General features: G+C 42.8%; 1 protein-coding gene across 3 annotated transcripts in view; it reads right to left on the bottom strand.

The window, feature by feature from the left end:
• Positions 1–8,021: 8,021 nt before the first annotated feature.
• Positions 8,022–19,014, bottom strand: part of RASSF3 (Ras association domain family member 3) — a 295,912-nt gene continuing 284,919 nt past the window's right edge. The window contains exons 3-6 of one of the 3 annotated variants that reach the window (XM_082254455.1): positions 16,557–16,664; positions 14,554–14,818; positions 12,065–12,180; positions 8,022–9,186 (exon numbers count right to left, since the gene is read on the bottom strand). In XM_082254455.1, coding sequence (XP_082110581.1) covers positions 9,037–9,186; positions 12,065–12,180; positions 14,554–14,818; positions 16,557–16,664 — 639 coding nt within the window. In that variant the 3' untranslated portion in view covers positions 8,022–9,036. The remainder of the gene's footprint in view (positions 9,187–12,064; positions 12,181–14,553; positions 14,819–16,556; positions 16,665–19,014) is intronic. The other 2 variants (XM_082254456.1, XM_082254457.1) reach the window with 2 other exon arrangements.

The raw sequence follows: 19,014 nt of genomic DNA, 5'->3' as shown, positions 1-19,014 counted from the left end.
AATGTCCATATGCAAGAAAAAAGTGAATAAAAAAAAACAAAAAACTTGTGTTTAGAGGAGAACCACACGTCCCAGTATGCAGATGAAAATCAGTCCCTCCACGACAGACTAGAGGAAGCCACCAGTGGGATAACAAAAAAGGGGGGTTGGCCGCTTACCAGAGGCTGTTGGCTACCCAAATGAATGTCGAAGCCAAATAGCACTTGTTGTAGACCACCGGATATAGATCTGACACGGCTGCTCAGGTCAACTCACAGGAGGGCACATAGGATCCTCCACCTCTGCTGGAGTGAGAGCGATAACACCAAATTTAACACACCTGCTCCTTATTTCACACCTGAGACCTTGTAACACTAACGAGTCACATGACACCAGGGAGGGAAAATGGCTAATTGGGCCCAATTTGGAAATTTCCACTTAGGGGCGTACGCACTTTTGTTGCCAGCAGTTTAGACATTAATGGCTGTGTGTTGAGTTACTTTAGGGGACAGCAAACTTACACTGTTATACAAGCTGTACACTCACTACTTTACATTGTAACAAAGTGTCATTTCTTCAGTGTTGTCACATGAAAAGATATAATAAAATATTTACAAAAATGTGAGGGATGTACTCAACTTTTGTGAGGTAGTGTGTGTGTGTGTGTGTGTGTGTGTGTGTGTGTGTGTGTGTGTATATATATATATATATATATATATATATATATATAATCCTGCACTTCCGGGTATTGGGCACAGGTAGGCGCCCCTATCGGTTGCTCGCTCCTGCAGACCCAGTGTCCGCTGGCACCCGCTGATCATTCTGTACACAGGCAGAATGGCGGTCTGCCTATGTAAACAAGGCAGATTGCCATTCTGTCAGCATAGAAGGCATGAATCCTATGTTCTTGTAAAACAGGAACACTGATCCATGCTTTCCACTAGTAAAAGCACCTCCCCCACTGCACTGAAACACCAGCTAGGCACACAGGTAATCCTTTGATTGCCCTGGATGTTAACCCCTTTCCAGCTAGCATTAGTACAGTGACAGTGCATAATTTTAGCACTGATCACTGTATTCGTATCACTGGTTCCCAAAAAAAAAAAAAAAGTGTCAGTTAGGTGTCCGATTTGTCTGGCGCAATATCACAGTACTGTTACAAGTCGCTGATTGCCATTACTAGTGAAAAAAAAACAAAAAAATATAGGTAAAATAAATAAAAATTCCATAAATGTATCCTATAGTTCGTAGATGGTAAAACTTTTGCGCAAATCAATCCATACTTATTGGGATATTTTTTTAAACAAAAATATGTAGCAGAATATATATTGGCCTAAATTGATGAAATTTGTTTCACCTTTTTTATTATTGAATATATTTCAGAAGAAAAAGTAAAAAAAAAATATATATATATATATATTTTTTTTCAAAAATGGTCTGTCTTTTTGTTCATAGTGCAAAAATAACAAATGCAGAAGTGATCAAATACCACCAAAAGAAAACTCTACTTCTGGGGAAAAAGGAAATTACCTTTATTTGGGTACAGGGTTGCACGACCACACAATTGTCAGTTTAAATAACGCAGTGCCGTATCACAAAAAATGGCCTGGTAAGGAAGGGGGAGGGGGGTAAATCTTCCAGAGGTGAAGTGGGTAAAAGAGGAATATGTTCTCACTGGTACAGGATCCTTTTTCTGCTGAAAAACTATACCCTGGGGGCCAATAGTACCTGCTGGTGCTCCAAAGCAGAGGGGGAAACACTCCTCCATATTTCTGGTCCTGTAAGAAGCTGGTCGACTTTTGGTCTCAAAAATAATGCTGGGGAATATTTTTACTTACACTGACCCAACTGCTGGGGACTTTTGTGAGCATTGACTCCAATGCTGGGGATGATTATTGCAGCCACTAACTCAGATGCTGGGGAATATTGTTGCGGCCACGGATGTCATTACTGGGGGTAGTTATTGCGGCCACTGCCACCAGCGTTAGGGGTTATTGTGCCCACTAACACTAGTGATGGGGGATTGTGTCCACTGACACCAATGATGAGGTTGGGATTGCTGACACAGGCACAATTGCTGGGGGTTATTATATGCAGACTTCTTCAGTTTCATTGGGATATGGTACAAATGCAACAGGATGTTGGGGGTTGAGGTGTGCTACAACCCATGCATTTGGAATGGACTGCTTTACTTGATGCAATGCACGAACATGTGCTGCTATTGTTTGATCTTCTGGAAGTGTCAATGGCCACACTTGGTGCCCTCTAGAATTTTCAAATTGACCACCACTGGTCTATATTCTTAAAAGTATTGAACCATGATACTCTGAATGCCTATCACACTGCTTGCAAACCTAAAATGCCAGAACAGTACAAACATTGCCAAAATGACCTCTTTTTGGAAAGCAGACACCCAAAGATGTTCAGCAAGAATCATGGTGAGTTTTTTGAAGTTCTAATGTTTTGGAATAAGAAGAATGTGATTTAATTTGTTTTCCCCCCACAAAATTGTATTTTTTTTATAGGTTTTGAGCATACTCCCAATAGCACTCACATTCTGCTACCCTTTCCAATTATGAGACTTTTTACAGGCGCATGGAGGGGTCCAAAATCCAATGAGCATCTTCACGCTTTCAAGGGCATTAAGTTACACAGCTGATTTTCTGAATACCAATCACATATTTGGAGTCCAGAAAAAAAAAAAAAAAAACACCTGCCTTCTCCCCACTCTCACACACACACACACACACACACACACACTTCATTGGCATTCCAGTCTTAGTCCGTAGGATTCAAAATTGAGTTGGCCCACCCTTTGCAACTATAACAGCTTCAACTCTTCTAGGAAGGCTGTCGTCTAGGTTTAGGAGTGTGTCTATGGGAATGTTTGACCATTCTTCCAGAAGCACATTTCTGAGGTCAGGCACTGAAGTTGGATGAGAAGGCCTGACTCGCAGTCTCCGCTCTAATTCATCCCAAAAGTGTTCTATTGGGTTGCGGTCAGGACTCTTTGCAGACCAATCAAGTTCCTCCACCCCAAACTAGCTCCGTCTTCATGGACCTTGCTTTGTTCACTGGTGCGCAGTCATGTTGGAACAGGGCCATCCCCAAACTGTTCCCACAATGCTGGGAGCATGAAATTGTCCAAAATGCTTGGAATGTTGACGCCTTAAGGAGTTCCTTTCACTGGAACTAAGGGGCCAAGCCCGACCCCTGAAAAGCAACCCCCTACCATAACCCCCCCCCCCTTCCACCAAATTATTTGAACCAGTGCACAAAGCAAGGTCCATAAAAACATGGATGAGCGAGTTTGGGGTTGAGGAACTTGACTAGCATGCATTCTTACCTCAACCCGATCAAAGACGTTTGGGAGGAATTAGAATGGAGGCTGCGAGCCAGGCCTTCTCATTCAAAATCAGTGCCTGACCTCACAAATGCACTTCTGGAAGAATGGTAAAAACATTCCCATAGACACACTCCTAAACCTTGCAGACAGAATTCCGAGAAGAGTTGAAGATGTTATAGCTGCAAAGGTTGGGCCAACTCAATATTAACCACTTAAGGACCAAAGGTTTTACCCCCTTAATGACCAGGCCATTTTTTGCAATACGGCACTGTTACTTTAACTGACAATTGCACGGTCATGCGACGTTGTACCCAAATTAAATAGATGTCCATTTTCCCACAAATAGAGCTTTCTTTTGGTGGTATTTGATCACCTCTGCGATTATTTTGTTTTTCTGCTATAAAAAACTTTCCCAATAAAAAAAATGTTAAAAATCAAAATGATGTCATCATTTTAGGCCATTATGTATTCTTCTACATATTTTTGGTAAAAAAAATCCCAATAAGTGTATACTGGCTTGTGTAAAAGTTCTTGCATGTACAAACTAGGTGAAAGATTCAGGTCATTTTTATTAGTAATGGCAGCGATCTCTAGCGGGACTGCGACATTGCGGCAGACAGATCAGACACCTAACACTTTTTGGAGGGGGGGGGGGGGGGGGAGACCAGTGACAATACTACAGTAATCAGTGCTAAAAATATGCATTGTTAGTGTACTGACACTGGCATAGAAGAGGCTAACCGCAGGGGCGATCAAAGGGTTAAATGTATGCCTAGGGCAGTGATGGCAAACCCATGGCACGCGTGCTACTGCTGGCACACAGAGCCCTCTCCGTGGGCACATGAGCTATAGTTTTCCGAGTTGCTCCGGGCACACAAAAGCTCCACACACTTCACTAGGACAAAGCGCCAGTGTTCATGCACTGTCCCTGAACCGCCTGCCTCCTCCAGATCACCCACAGCCCTTTGACTCAGAGCACAACTCTTCTGGGACCGACTCAGACCGGCAGGAAGGTTGGCCAATCCCTCGGCCGCGGGATGAACAGCCAATCGCCTCCCTCGGTCGGGGAATGAACAGCGTGGGGGGGGGAGGGGAGGGTGTTTGTTTGCCCCAAGGGTTGCCGAATGCTGCCGCTTCATTCCATTGGTGAGAAAGCCCAGAGATGAGTTCAGAGCTGCTAGTAATGAGCTGCGCCATGTGACCATGTTCTGTGCTATGGTGATAGAAGGGGAGGTGTGTGTGGGCAGAGGGAGCATGATGGGCTACATGAGTGTCACTGCACCACTGCCACACAACAGCGAGGAGGGTGGTGAGCTGCAGAGGAGGGACTAGATATGTGAAGGAGAGGAAAGTGTGCCAAGAGCTGTATGGAGGGGTGGGATGCATGGTAAGGTGTGCTATGAGTTGCATGACAATGTGTAACGTGGCCTGGACAACAGAGTTGTGAGCTGAAGAGCGATACATAATATGTGCTTGTAGTTTACAGTGTGATGGAGATTTGCTGCATGGTGATGGATGCTGGCACTTTGAAATAAATAAGTTGATTTTGTGTCGCAGTTTGGGCACTCAGGCTTAAAAAGGTTTGCCATCACTGGCCTAGGGGATGCTTTCTAACTGTGTGGGGGTTTTATTCACTGGATTAACACAGAGACCTGTGTTCCTAAATAGGGGGAACACAGGGTCCCTGTGTTCATCGCTGACAGAACATCGGTCTGCCTCCGTGGGGAGCGATCTCATTCGCCAGACCCGCCAATTGGCTCCCCCTCTAGCCAATCGGTGCATGTGCTCACCCTCACTAACTGCTATACAAAAAGACGTACGTTAGTAGTTTCGTGTCACAGAGCTGACCCGCCGCAGTATCGCTACGGCGGCTGGTTGGCAAATGGTTAAACCCTACGGAATAAAACTGGAATGCTATTAAAGTTCATGTGCCTGTAAAGGTAGGCGTCCCGATACTTTTGACAATCTAGTGCAGGGCTCGACAAACCCCGGGCGCCAGATCGCATTTGAGACTAGAATTAGCGACCTGGCGCCTGGGTGCCCTGTCCCTTTTGCACCCCCACCTCCTCCCCGAGTGCACGGACTTCCGTGCCGTCCGAAAATTGAGGCCCCGGCTCTTCGGCCTCCTTCTGTGAGATGAGAGAGGCTTCCAACGGGGAACTGGCTCCCGCTTGTGGTGGCCGGGAGTAATGACCGTTTCCACTGCCTGTTCTCAATGCCTTCCCATCTCCTTCCCAAAAGGAGATGAGAGGGAAGTTTTTGCAGGCTTCATCTCCCTGTCCAGTTACCTTTGCTTAAAAAAGGTAAGTGGACAGGGAGTGTGGTTATTAATTTATTTTTTAAATTAAAAAAAAAAAAAAAAAAAATTTCCCTCATCGCCATGCCACAGCCGAAGGCCCCTTTCACACGGGCTGTCTGATCAGGTCTGCCTGTCAGTTTTTCAGGCAGACCTGATCGGACCCTTCATTCTCCTCTATGGAGCAGTAATCTGCCGCCATCTGATCCTGTCCGCCAAAAACAGATGGATGGTGGTTCTATTTTCTATCCATCCCGTGGATCAGATCAGATGGCATCGGATGGAAAGAGACAGACAGACAGTCTGTTTCCATCCAACTGCGCTATAGAGGAGAGTGGAGTTCTAGTCGTATTTATGTGTAAATTTAGTATCCGTTTTATTAAATAAAGCTTGGTTTAAAAAAAAAAAGAAAAAAAAAACTTGGCTCCTAATTTTTTTAGCTGGCTCCTAGATTTCAGGCAAATTTGTCAAGCCCTGATAATATAGTGTATGTAAGAGTTTACAGACATTTAACTAGCAATAAGTTGAAGATCAGATTGAAATACTGTCGTTTTCCGACTTTATTGGACATTTATGATAGTTATGTAAAGTGAAAAACTGTAAAATCAAGCAAAGCTTAGGAAAAACAACATTGTTGCCACTCACCAGCATACATGCAAGAAGTGTGAATTCTCACGTGAGAAAAAATAAAAACTCTTTAGAAATTATAAATAGTTTAACTTTATTTAAAAGATTTGAATTAATCTCAGAATCTAAATTTAACTTTCTTGTACCATCTCATGTAGATTCATTGCAAGACTTTCATTTCAGTATGTCAGAAGTACTTAAGACTTTAATTTCAAGCTCATTAATTCAAATTCCACAGATCCACACGTGTGTTCATTCTCAGGCTGTGCAGAACATGTTCCAGTGTCAGCTTATATCATGTAAGAAGATCTTAAGTCACACAGTGACACACACCTGGTTTATCAGTGCGTGAAAGAACAGTTTGGTTCCTGGCAATCAGTCAGATTCTTCTTTCCCTCTTCCAGTGTAGGTTGAAAATAAAAGCAAGAATCTGATTGGTTCCTTCTGAACAGATGGTTCTTAGTTCATACTGATAAATCAGGCCACGTATATCCAAAGGGGTGTGGAAAAGACATGCAAATGAGCACTTATAGTAGCTAATCCGCTTCCCTATTCAGGGTGTATAGAACATTAAATTAAAAAAAAATAAAAACTTGATCATGGACAAAAATTAATACAGTAAATCTGTCAATGACAATATGTAGTGCATAAAAACATGGCATCAAAATTCAATCTAAATTATTGGATATGTCCATTTTTAGTATATATTTCAAGTAAACAAAAATACATTCACAGTTGAGAATTTAACAAAAATTCTTTTGCAGACAGCTTAAAAAATGAACTGTTTCCAATCGGAGGCTTTATATCTTCTATTTGCAAAATTTTAAACCGCTGCAAACATAACATAGGCTTCTAGAGATTTCCCTTGGCTTAAGTTAGGGACTTGCAGCCCACATATACCTATGACATTGCTATCTTAGACCAAATATTGATCAGGTCCAACAATTCCGGGTGTTTAGATGTTGGCTGCAGCACCTTGCGCTGTACATCAACTCATTTCTGTGATGGGTATAGGTGGGTTTGTTTTTAGGCAGCAGCTTGTATTTACTAAAAAGGGGTATTATACTAGTGACACTCATTTGTAGTTTTACATTTAACTGATCCTCATTTTCCAAAGGACAAAAAAGTTTGGGGTTCCCCTGGGGGTGGAACGTTTATTGCTTGCTTATGTTTTAATTGTTCCTATGTATTTATCTAATAAAATTTATGTCTTCTATATCGTTTTGAACTTCACTGTTATGTGTCTTTAAAGTCCCACCCCCAGGGGAACCCCAAACTTTTTTTGTCCCATGATCCAGGGATGTGGCACACTCTTAGAAACCCTGCCAAGAGCACACTTGCCTCATTTTCCAAAGAGGCTGCCTTTGACCACCTAACTGCATATGAAAAAAAAATACGCCTCATTAACACTGTGTCCCTAGCTTATCTGAGTCAGAGCCGTCTGCTACAAGAGATGAAGGCCAACATGCTTAAGAGCCTGGCCAGGAGGAGTCAGTCTTGATCCATACTTAACAGTAATGCTGTATCGCACCACATCAACCTGCTGTGAAAAAAGTAAACAGAAAATCGCCACTGTGTCAAGAGCTTTCTTATAAACAAGTTAAAACTACTAAAGCATAAAAACACAATTTAAAATAATAAAACAAAAAAAGGGTAACACCACCTTGCTTGTTCTTTGGTTTTCTTACCACGTGCATTTTCATGCAATAATATCATACCAAGTGTTTCATTGCTGCAAAACACGAACACACTATACAATCCTTTGCTTATCACTTTCATTCTCTGCATCCATGCCCATGTACTGGTTAGTAAAAAAAACTTTAAATCCCATCTACCAGCATCCTCCACAATTCCGTAGGAATGGAAACCATTCCACACATCTAGAGCTATCCCTCATACATGGTGGCTAACCTATAATAAAAATAAGATTGCCATCAAAAAAATATCTTAACTGAAAACCTAAAACATCCCTCTACCTTTCTTACTACATACAACTAACCAACAGTTTTGGTGAAATCTCTCCAACGTCATGAAATAAACTTTGTAAAGCAGCTGAACGTGAACAGTTGACTTCCCATGGCAGACCGCTTTAATCTGTATATATATATTATCTTCCTTTCTAGCAGCTTAATATATATGTATATCTACACAACAAGACACAAACTTAATTGTAACATGTTGTGCTGACTGCATAGTTCCTCCTCTACCCCCGCATCGGTGGGCAGCATCCTTCTAGTCCATCACTACTTCCGCTGAATCAAAACTTCCTAAAACTTTCTCAGAAAGTCCGTCTGTTCCCTCATCTCCACCTCCTGTTTCATCACTTGCTATTAAGTCTCGAAGCTGGATTCTCCAACAACCTTCATTAATTCTTCTGAATCTTCAGGTGTCGAGTGCCTGCCTGAATTGGCCAAACTCTAAAACAGTTGCCCCAGTAAGCAATCACCATAGAAATATTTTCTTCACATAAATAACAGCTCTTGACATGTTTAAAACACAATCTTATAATAGATTAAAGCTTTTATAATTTACATGAAAAAAGAAACACATTTATGAATGTTTTTTGTTTTGTGGATTGTCTGCAGCAAATACCACCTGTGCAGAGGTAACCTCTATAAAAGTCTCAGTAAAAGTCATTATCCTTGTCCACACAGACTAGGTTTGGGGCCAGTTTATGACACTTCAGTTAGACATCTTTTCAGGAATATATACCCTGCCAAGTAAGTCTCTGTTGGACAGAGCTGCAATGCTCCGTCGTGCGGTAACATAAGTTCCCTCTGCCTTTGTTTTAGCCAGGTTTGTGCACTCCACTCAGAGCTTCCTCTAACTTCTCCTTGTAGGATGAATAGCGCCGCTTTAAGGTCTGCAATTGCTCCGCTTCCTCCTTGTCTAAGATGCGCAAGAAGTTCTGCAATTCTGGTACTGTGAAGGCATCCCACTGAAAGACAATTCAAAACATACAATCAACTATGGCTTAGAATGTTACTCGCTGAAATGCTAACAACAAAACCCCTATATGGCACTTTTCCACTGCAAGTACCGGCTCGGCTCTACTCGGCCCTGCTTGGCCCGGTTTGCTTTTCCACTGCTGGTACCGCATGGTACGGTGTTGGAACGGTTCGGTACGGTATGGTACGGTTTGCTTTTCCACTAAAGTAGTACTAAAGTTAAGTGGGTGGGATAACAACAGGGTGGGTGGGATTCTCTGACCAATCAGTGGCTAGTAGTGACTGCATGCAAAGGATTGTGGGATATGGTACCTGTTAGAACCACAATCGAGTAGGTACCGTTTTTGAGAGCCGTACCGTTCGGTTCCATGCAGTGGAAAAGCGCCGCCGTACCGTACCGTTCCTACACTATACCATGCGGTACCAGCAGTGGAAAAGCACAAAAGCGAGCCGAACCGTTCGGTTCCATGCAGTGGAAAAGCGCCATTAGTGTGCTAAAAAATATTCACCTTTCATGATAGGAGCCAACAGCTAATATTAAAGAGGAAGTAAACTTTCATATTTAAGTTTTACCTATAGGTAAGCCTATATTAAGGCTTACCTATAGCTAGTATAAAGATCTCCTAAACATGCACTATTTAGGAAATATTTACTGTCACTGGCGCATGCGCTCTGAGGGAACAGCCATCCGTGCCGTTTTTTCAGAGCAGTGTGCTGTGACTGGCGACTTCCAAGCGCATGTGCTGGAGTGACGTCATCGTGGCTTTTGTTACAGATTGGTACAATTTTAACAACATTTTACACCAATACAGGCTGTACAATGAAACGTGTCTGGGAAAAATTTTATCGCAGATGTCAAACCCTCCAACCATTGCCATAGATCTAAAAATACAATGCATAGTCTAAACGGTGGGGGGGGTCAGCAACCCATAGATCTTGATTATCAGCAGATCACGGCCTGGGCTTGCTGACCCACCTCCCCAGAGCATCAGAGTGCAATGCAGAGGGACTACTTGTAAAGTTGGAGCTGTAGTAGGGAGAAAGAGCCACATAAGCCGCTGCCTCCTCTGTAGTGATGGCTCCTGTCCCATGTAGACTGATACAAACTGTATTCCACTTCTTATCCCAGCTAGCAGTCTCCAGTGGTGCCAACAGCAGGAAAGAGGAGAACTTCAGGTCAGTGTGAAGCAATACACTGGACATAATAGTATAGGGCTGCTTTCACACTGATGTGCTGCTGTTTACCCATACCGCGGGTGCAGTGCAGTATACCTGAAGCTTTCCTGCGGGTTTGCTGCGCTTAACCAGAGTGTTCTATTATATCCTGCGGATTTGGTGCACTTTCTGAATGCAGGTGTTTTGGTGCGCCTTCAGAAAGTGCACCACACCTGCAGGATATAACAGAAGTCTATGGCACAGCGCAGGTAACCCAGGAAAGTCGTAGATGCATTGCGCTGCAGGTAAACCACAGCACACCAGTGTGAAGGAATTCTTATAGGGGGCTCAAAACAGTAGGCATTTATTTACATTTACAGTGTGGCGGAAGGTAAAACTCCACAGTTGAGATGTGTTTTTACCATTCTCCGCCCCCTTTAGGAGGCAGTAGCCAGGGTTGTACCCATGTCACAGCAGGAGTTCTACATGCCCTGTCATGGTTGGTGGGTGTAGTGCCAGCCAAGCACAAGCCAGTCAAGTGAATAAGACTGCTGTGCAAGAGCCTTGCAACCTTTGGCAGTACAGCAAACAAGGGGTTAAAGCACGCAGTGTTGCATTCTCACCACCTGCTTTAACCCCTTGGACCCTGCAAAAGCATACAGTGCTGGGGCACTTGCAGCGTGGCCATCTCTCTCTGAATAGGTTGCGATTGGCAGGCGGTTGGCACCCACCAAAAGAAATAGGGGGTATAAATCCTGCTCCTCTGAAAAGTGACTGGAGTGTGTTTGACAGGTGGTGAGGAAATATGGTGCCTCCTCATTACCCGATTTAAAGCCACGATTGTCGTGCAATGAAGTGATTGAGTCATGGTAGTAAGGCAATTAGAGGTTTAAATCAGATGTGAGGAGTCAAGACTGGGCCACACAGGTGACACTGTGCCTGGTTATCTAGGACTTCTCCCATATTGTTCAGGTAGATCTCCACCTCTTTAAGGTTGCCTGACCCTGGTCTACGGTTACACAGTGATTCTGTAACATTTTCTAGATCTACGCTTAATACAGATTTCTAAGGCCTCAAGTGTACATGGGCATACCCCCGTGGAGGGTTGGGTTTACCCCCACAGGAATGCATATTTGTTACATGCATCCCAATGCAGGCAATACAATTGCGGCCAATTAGGACACAGTGAATGCACGAATGCTCTCAATTAGACATCCATTTATAGCCGTGCACTTGAATGGATGTCACATTAGGAACAGTAACTATGTTCATGCAGCCGCAGCGCCCTAATTGACAGCTATGAGACTGCCTGCACGGGGATGCATTGGAACACCTTTGCATCCTAGTGGGGGTACACACGGCCCTCCACAGGGATATACTTATATACACCCATGAATGAGGCCTTAGAAATCTGTATTAAGTGCAGATCTAGAAAATGTGAACAAGACCTAATCCACCAACATGTTCATTAGGGAATTGTGATTAGGCAGCAGAACTCTGCCTATATGTCAGCCACATATTTCAGCAGTTGATGCCTCAGTAATTGATGAATGCCTAACAATTTTCTGGGGTAAGGGCACAGATGTGAAGGCTTTTTTTTTTATAAAAAACTAACACATAGAAAAAAAGTAGTTAGAGATCGGCTCTTTTTACCCCTGGTCTTCTGTATAAAACAAAACAGTGGTTACAAGTAAAACCATAATCATTTCTTACCATGACATCTCCAGTTTCATGCTCCCGTAGCACAAAACTAAGAGTTTCAAGATTCGGCCCAGCAACCAGACGAAGATAGAGGGGGTGCTCTCTGTCAGATAACCTGCACATGTAAACTGTGGAGGGAACAAAGACAAATATTAACTGTGAAAGTGCCAGTATGTACAGGTCCCATATGCTTATGAACATTTATCAACAAGACTTTCCTAGGTGTGGGTACTCTGTCAGGTTTCTTCTTGCCCCTCAAGTTGTTTTGCTTAGCGATTTATTAGTGCACATATTTTTCATGCAGGTAAAACTTCCTGCATTGGTTTGAAAGAAACCATGAAAGTAAAAATGAATCTACCTGGAAAACCTGAATGCAGTTTCACAATGTCAGTAAAACATACAGAATTGTAATAACAATCTCAAAGATCTGCATGAGGGCATAATGTAACACGCCAAACAATAAAAATGCAATTAAACATGAGGGATATTCTAGGATCAGTCTAAGTATAACTTTATTTCAGACTGAATAGATTTCAATGAGCAGATTGCCTACAACCCTCTTGTATCTTGACTCAGGCAGTGGTCTCCCAATAAAGATGATCTTAGTGCATTCCTATTCCAGGGATATATATCCCAGCATGTGGTTTACAATACCATGAGGATACCTTTGCAAGTCCAGTTATTACCTTGTAAAAGTACCAGAAGCATCATCATGAACCCTTTGACTGAAAAGTTATTTCCCTGTGCCAAGGTCACCATTGAAGTATTTGCACATCGCTACCATATCCCCTCTCAAACATCTCTTCTCCAGAGAAAAGGAGTGCAATGCTTTTAGTCTTTTCCCATAGTGGAAACCCTCCACAGGTGTCAAACTGGCAGCTCTCCAGCTGTTGCAGAACTACAAGTCCCATGGGGGCATTGCAAGGGTGACAGTTACAAGCATGATTCACACAGGCAGAAGCATGATGGGACTTGTAGCTTTGCAACAGCTGGGGGGCTGCCAGCTTGACACCCCTGTGCCCCTTTATTGCCCTTCTCTGGCTCTCCCCAGTTCCAGAACATACTTCTTGAGGACCGACGGCCAGAATTGGACAGCATACTCAGATGCAGCTAGACCAGTCTGGTAGACCGGGAGAATTATTGTTTTATCTCTAGAGTGAATACCCTTTTCTTCACAAATCCATGCTGATTACTTCTAATATGGTTTTCATTACTAAAATCTTTGATATAGTCCCTTATCCCCTCCTATAGCTTGCTGACTACTGATGTTGGGCTAACTGGCCTGCAGTTTCCAGGGATACTTTTTTTAAATATTGGTACCACGTTGGCTGTTCTCCAATCAGCTGGTACCATTCCAGTTAGTAAACTGTCCATAAAAATTAGGAACAATGGTCTAGCTATCACCTGAGTTCCCCAAGGACCCTTGGGTGTAAGCCATTTGATCGTGGTGACTTATTTATGTTAAGTTTTTCCAAGTCTATTTCTGATACTCATTTCTGTGTTCTTCGTTCCTAGGATTCTGTTCCATTTATTATCTTATAGCAAAGAGCGCAGTTTAGGGAAGTTGGCTCTTTTGAAGTTCAGTGCATTTGTATTACCTGATCACAGGTGCAGCACCATGGCAGTTGCAGATCAAACAGAGGCTAATGCTGGCCATACACTATATGAAAAATTGTTTCAAAAAACGAACACTCGGCCGTGAGAACAAACGATCGTGCCATCATGTAATGACCGATAATTAGTTCAATGGACATAAATGAATCAGTTCTTTGTTTGTTTTTTCACATATACCTAGTGCAAACAGTTCGGACGAGAAACACATTAACCTTTCAATTTATCGTTCGATCGGCAGAGAATTTCCAAACTTGTCTTTTGGTTTTTCGGCTCAAAAATGTCACAACCGATTACCAATTTGTGCCCATTAACTGGCCAGAAAAGGAAGACTGTCCAAATGACCGAATTTTGGCCGATTTTTTGTTTAGTGTATGGCCAGCAAGATGGCAGCCTCCATGACTGAAAAGGATTTGAGGGTTTAGTTCCACTTTATACAAGAAAGCAGAAAGGGCAGTAGGTGCACTGGAATTCAAGCAACTGCCTTTAAGCAGAGCTCTACAGTGTGTCTGAAGCCAAAGTAGGGGTTTAAAAACCACTGTATTTCCCAGTGGCGATATTTCTTATCACTTTCTGCCTTGGAGACACAGCAGAGGAAAGCTCTGCTGAGGGGATATCTATTCTAAGACAGTGATCACTAGAACAGGTTTTACCTTCACCCCCTGTCCTTGTGGCAGCTAAAATTGTGGATTTCCCATCATTTACTTTCTTGGTGAAAATGATCACGAAGACAAATATTGAGGGTGATTTTCCATAGCTAAAACACCTATCAAGCATTCCAACCCTAAACCTAACACTAAAGACAATAATGGTTTTAGACACATTAAGGTTTACAGTCAAGTTCACTTAAAGTACTTCTGTTCTATGCAAATATTAACATCGAATAGTACCTTGATCTTCTTTCTGACAGCGTTTATAAAGTGCAAACTTGGCAGGATTGTCAGCAACCATGAACTTTTTCAACAAGGCCTCAATGACTTCCCGAACAGTGTTGGTACTGCTGATATGTAGAATGTTTATACTGCCTTTGGGCAAGTAAAAGGCAGTATTATTTCCATTGGCATGGCTCTGTACATGTGTTCGTGCCCGTACAGTGATTGGTCGTCTTAGTTCCATCTGTACTTTTATAAAACCTGTATATATGCCATTGGAATTCTGCAAAAAAAAAAAAAAGTTCTATTAGATATTCAACAATGCTATCCAGCCAAGAAAAGCAATACTTTGACGGTTGATGTGTGGTAAGGTGCTTGGAGCCAAGAAGTCAACCAAGGGAACACCAAGAATAAACCAACAGAAGCAGCAGACCGTGTATATCACAGATTATATCCAATGTCTCGTCAATCAATCATACGGCTGTCATTGCAGCTCCTGAGGACGTCTGTATGGTTGACAAAACACGTTTGGTAGGACCTTCCTATGCCACTTCAGCTATGTAATTTCCACTAGTTGGAACGCAGGTTTCTGTTCCAAAGACTGCACCAAAGGGAGGAAGCTTCCTATTTTGGCTGAACTTTACTACTACACAATGCGAGTACAATTTGTTTTTACTCTGAGTAAAACAAAAATGGGATTATGCCATCTCTATTTCTTGGGTCTTCCCTGTTCTTTTGTTCTACCAATGTGAACGGATACTTTGGAGAGGGAGAGAGGAGAATATTAATCTTTGGTGGTGCAAATAGAAGACAATTAGTTTGTTTACCTTATGGTTGGAATAGCATCTGCAGAAAGAGTTCTGGTCATATATGAAGAGGTGTATTGAACACCATTATATGGAGGTTGGACTTCTAAGTGTTTTCACATGAAAGGAAAGGGTATTCTAGTACAAAAGGAGTTTATATATTTTTTTGTGGTGTTTTTAGTTGAATCACCACAATACCTTACATCAAATTATTGCATTTATTATATGAGAATTTGTCACGACACCACCTAATTGTATATGCTTTTACCTTATTTAATGTTACAGTGCTGCACTATTAGTTTTTATGTACTATAAAGCAGAAAGATATCTTCGTGACCAAATGCCAACTGCGGACAGGGGAAGTGGCTGTAACTCCTGCGGTGTCAAAGCAAACTGGGGCAGGGAGGTCTGTATCTCCTGTCATGGGCTGGCTGCAGCCAAAGGAAGAGGCAGCACTGATGCCCCACAGTTAACCCCTAAGGTACTGGGGGGGGGGGGGGTGGCAGCATTCTGGGCTCCCTGACATAGGCCTGACACACTGCAGTAAGCCTATCTAGTGGTTCACCTTCCCAGTGTGCATACTTCACAAGGAGACAGGGCCAAACCTTGCAGCTAGCTTATCACGTTCCATTACATGACTAGCATGAAGAAATAAATGTGTGAAGCAATATTACAGGCTGGACCCGCATCTGCCTCCTAGTGGGGTCCAGGTATGGTCCTCCCTAGGCGCAGTGAAGGAACGGAAGTCGGGGTCCGAGGTGTTGTGCTGTCATGATAACTTTGTATGCCAGTGTCCAGTCACCTGAAGGTAGCGGCAATGAGAAAATGACTTTTTGTCAATTTGTTACCAAGAACAAAATAAGCCCAAGATACTTTACTGCAATAGGAGCCTATATTACAGTGCATTCTGCACCTTAGGGCATGGAGCAGCGCACATTTATGGACATACACCGCTTATTCCTTCAGTATGGTAATCTTTGACATTAAGATTACATGACAGCAAGCTCTCCCTCCTCCCCCCTCCACAGTTCCACAAGAGCTCTTGAATTGGCATGCTGGACGACAATACTTGGAAAGTAAAACTAGCCACTGGCAGGCAGTTGTCTCCATGACTAATGACAGGCAGAGTGAGATCTCCTGTGACCTGTAAGACAACAACTTCAAACATGCACCCATTTAAAATACACTAAAAAATATAAAAGATTTTAGTGTTACCAGTGTCATCTTTAATTTGTCAGTAACTGCTGCATTATAAAGCTGGATCTTCTCTTTGGTTTCTTCCTTACTGAGGTACGACAAAGGATCCCTTTCTTTTTCAACTTCCTAAAAGAAAAACAAAATGAAATCTATTAGGAAACATGTACCCAATTCGGTCATTTACATTTTTTGCCAAAATATACACTAGACAGATGTATGGTGGTGGCCTTATGAAACATGCAGTGAGGGAGTGAATACCCAAACATTCGAAAATTCTAAATATTGTATATAATCAACTTTTAAAATGGACCTAAGTATCAGTGTCATCCGCCTCCCTGGAGCCTTCTGTGGGTGCATTCAGGAGCAGGAGAGCCTTCTTACTGCAAGTTCACACTGTTCCGACTTGTCAGGCGACTTAATCACCTGACAAGTTGCGGTCCATGCTGTACAATAGTTCCCGTTCTAATAGGAGCGACTCAAGTCGCTCCGACTTAGAAAAAGGTTCCTGCACCTTTTTTTTGCAAAGTCGGAGCGACTTGCATTGACTTCCCTTATGTGAAGTCGTTGCAAGCCGCGGCGAAGTCGCGGTGCACGGGCGACGGCATTAGTCGCCCGAAGTCGTGTCGGATCAGTGTGAACCGACACTTACAAGATTTTGAATAATTTCACACTTTTTGCTCCTTTTTTGTTAAGCTTTACAATTTGAACATGGAGGAACTAAAACAGGGGTTAGTTCTGTTTTAAGGATGATCGGTTTTATCTTCTGAAATTGATATTTAACTTCCTCCAAGTGAACTGCAGGCAAACTAAAAATTTACTGAAAAATCATGCTTGTGTTAGAAAACATGTAAACCTGTATCTTTAGCTCTGTGATTCAGTGTTACACTGTACAAAAGAGAAATGCAAAATTCTGCTTTCAGAGCTGGACTGCTTCCAAAACAACATTTGTTCTGACTCCACATCTACTCCTGCAGGCCAGAGATATAAATATAACACAAGCACTTACCCAAGGCCCATATATAGTCTGAGGCTGTGATCAACTCCTCAGCCCCACTCATTTCAGAAAGGATTCTGTACAGATGTGAAACCTACTGCTTCTGCATGAGATTAAGGGGAACCTGCTGACACCCATCTCCTAAACCAACGCAGGAACATGCCATTAGGTCTCATGCACACTGGACATTTAACAAAATGCCGGTAGCTTTAGCTGTAGAATGCTGCATAAAAAAATGCAAGCTTTAGCATTTTATAGGAACACCAATACCCCCACAAAAGCTTATGGCTCAAAACCGCTCCTAAACGCCGAATAGCTGCATTTTGCGTTTAGTAAGTTAGAACATTTTTACAGCTGAAAAATTCCTCTTCAAACCCACTAGTTCTGGGGGGTTTTCCCAGCCAGAAAAGGCCCCTGCCAAAAACTGCTGATAGCCTGTGAGTGCATGGACACAGATACCATGCTGGGGAGTTTACTGGCTGCAGAAAAAAAATGCTTGAAGCCCACAGCAGCTGTAAAAATGTCCAGTGTGCACGAGGCCTAAGTCCCGGTTCACACTACAGCGACTGGTCAGCCTGACAAGTCACGGTCCATTCTGTGCTACAGGAACTGTTCTAATAGGAGCGACTCAAGTCGCTCCGACTTAGAAAATAGTTCCTGTACTACTTCAGGGCGACATCAGAGCGACTTGCATTGACTTCCATTATGTGAAATCCGTGCAAGTCGCGGTGCACGCGACTTCACAGGTCGCCCCCGAAGTCGGATCGCCATAGTGTGAACCGACACTTAAGCCTATCAGGCCTGGAAACTCAACTTCTCCACCTTTTTTTGTTTTGTTTAAGATATTTATAACCATGAAACTGCAAACAGCACATTCCCCCCATACAGCACAAATATTCAGAATTACTAGATTCCTCACAAAGCAGCACATACCAGCCTTTTGTCACCTTGACATTTTTATACAGCAGGTGGAACATTTACTAGTAGAGCTGAGAAATCACAAAGCTTCTACATAGCACCTCCTTTACCATTTTTCTCTGAAAGACTCCTGTGCAAGTTTCCCTATGAGCAAGCAAAACAATGCAAACGGGACTGTCAGTGGGCAGCAGCAGGAAACATTCCATTTTCTGGCATCATTTATGGTCATTATGCTTGCGAATATCTTCCGAACACAAAACATTGCTTTGCCTGTGTCACAATCTCCTTAAAGCTACATGTGCAAATGACACCACTTTTACCACATGACCTCTGGAAGATTTACCCCCCCCCCCCCCCTCGTGACCAGGCCATTTTTTTTTTCTGATACAGCACTGCGTTACTTTGACAGTTGCGCGTCACTGTACCCAAATAAAATGGATGTCCTTTTTTTCCCCCAGTTTTCTTTTGGTGGTAGGCTGGGGGAGGAGCTGCTTGCAGAAGGTTTTTTTTATCTTATTGCAGATAATGCAGTACGGTATAAAATCTTCTGCCTTTAGAACCACT

Source organism: Pelophylax lessonae (assembly GCF_965119305.1).
Source record: "Pelophylax lessonae genome assembly, chromosome: 4".
NCBI classification, from domain to species: Eukaryota; Metazoa; Chordata; class Amphibia; order Anura; family Ranidae; genus Pelophylax; species Pelophylax lessonae.
Note: the sequence above shows the minus strand (reverse complement) of the source record. Positions and strands in the feature narration are given on the sequence as shown.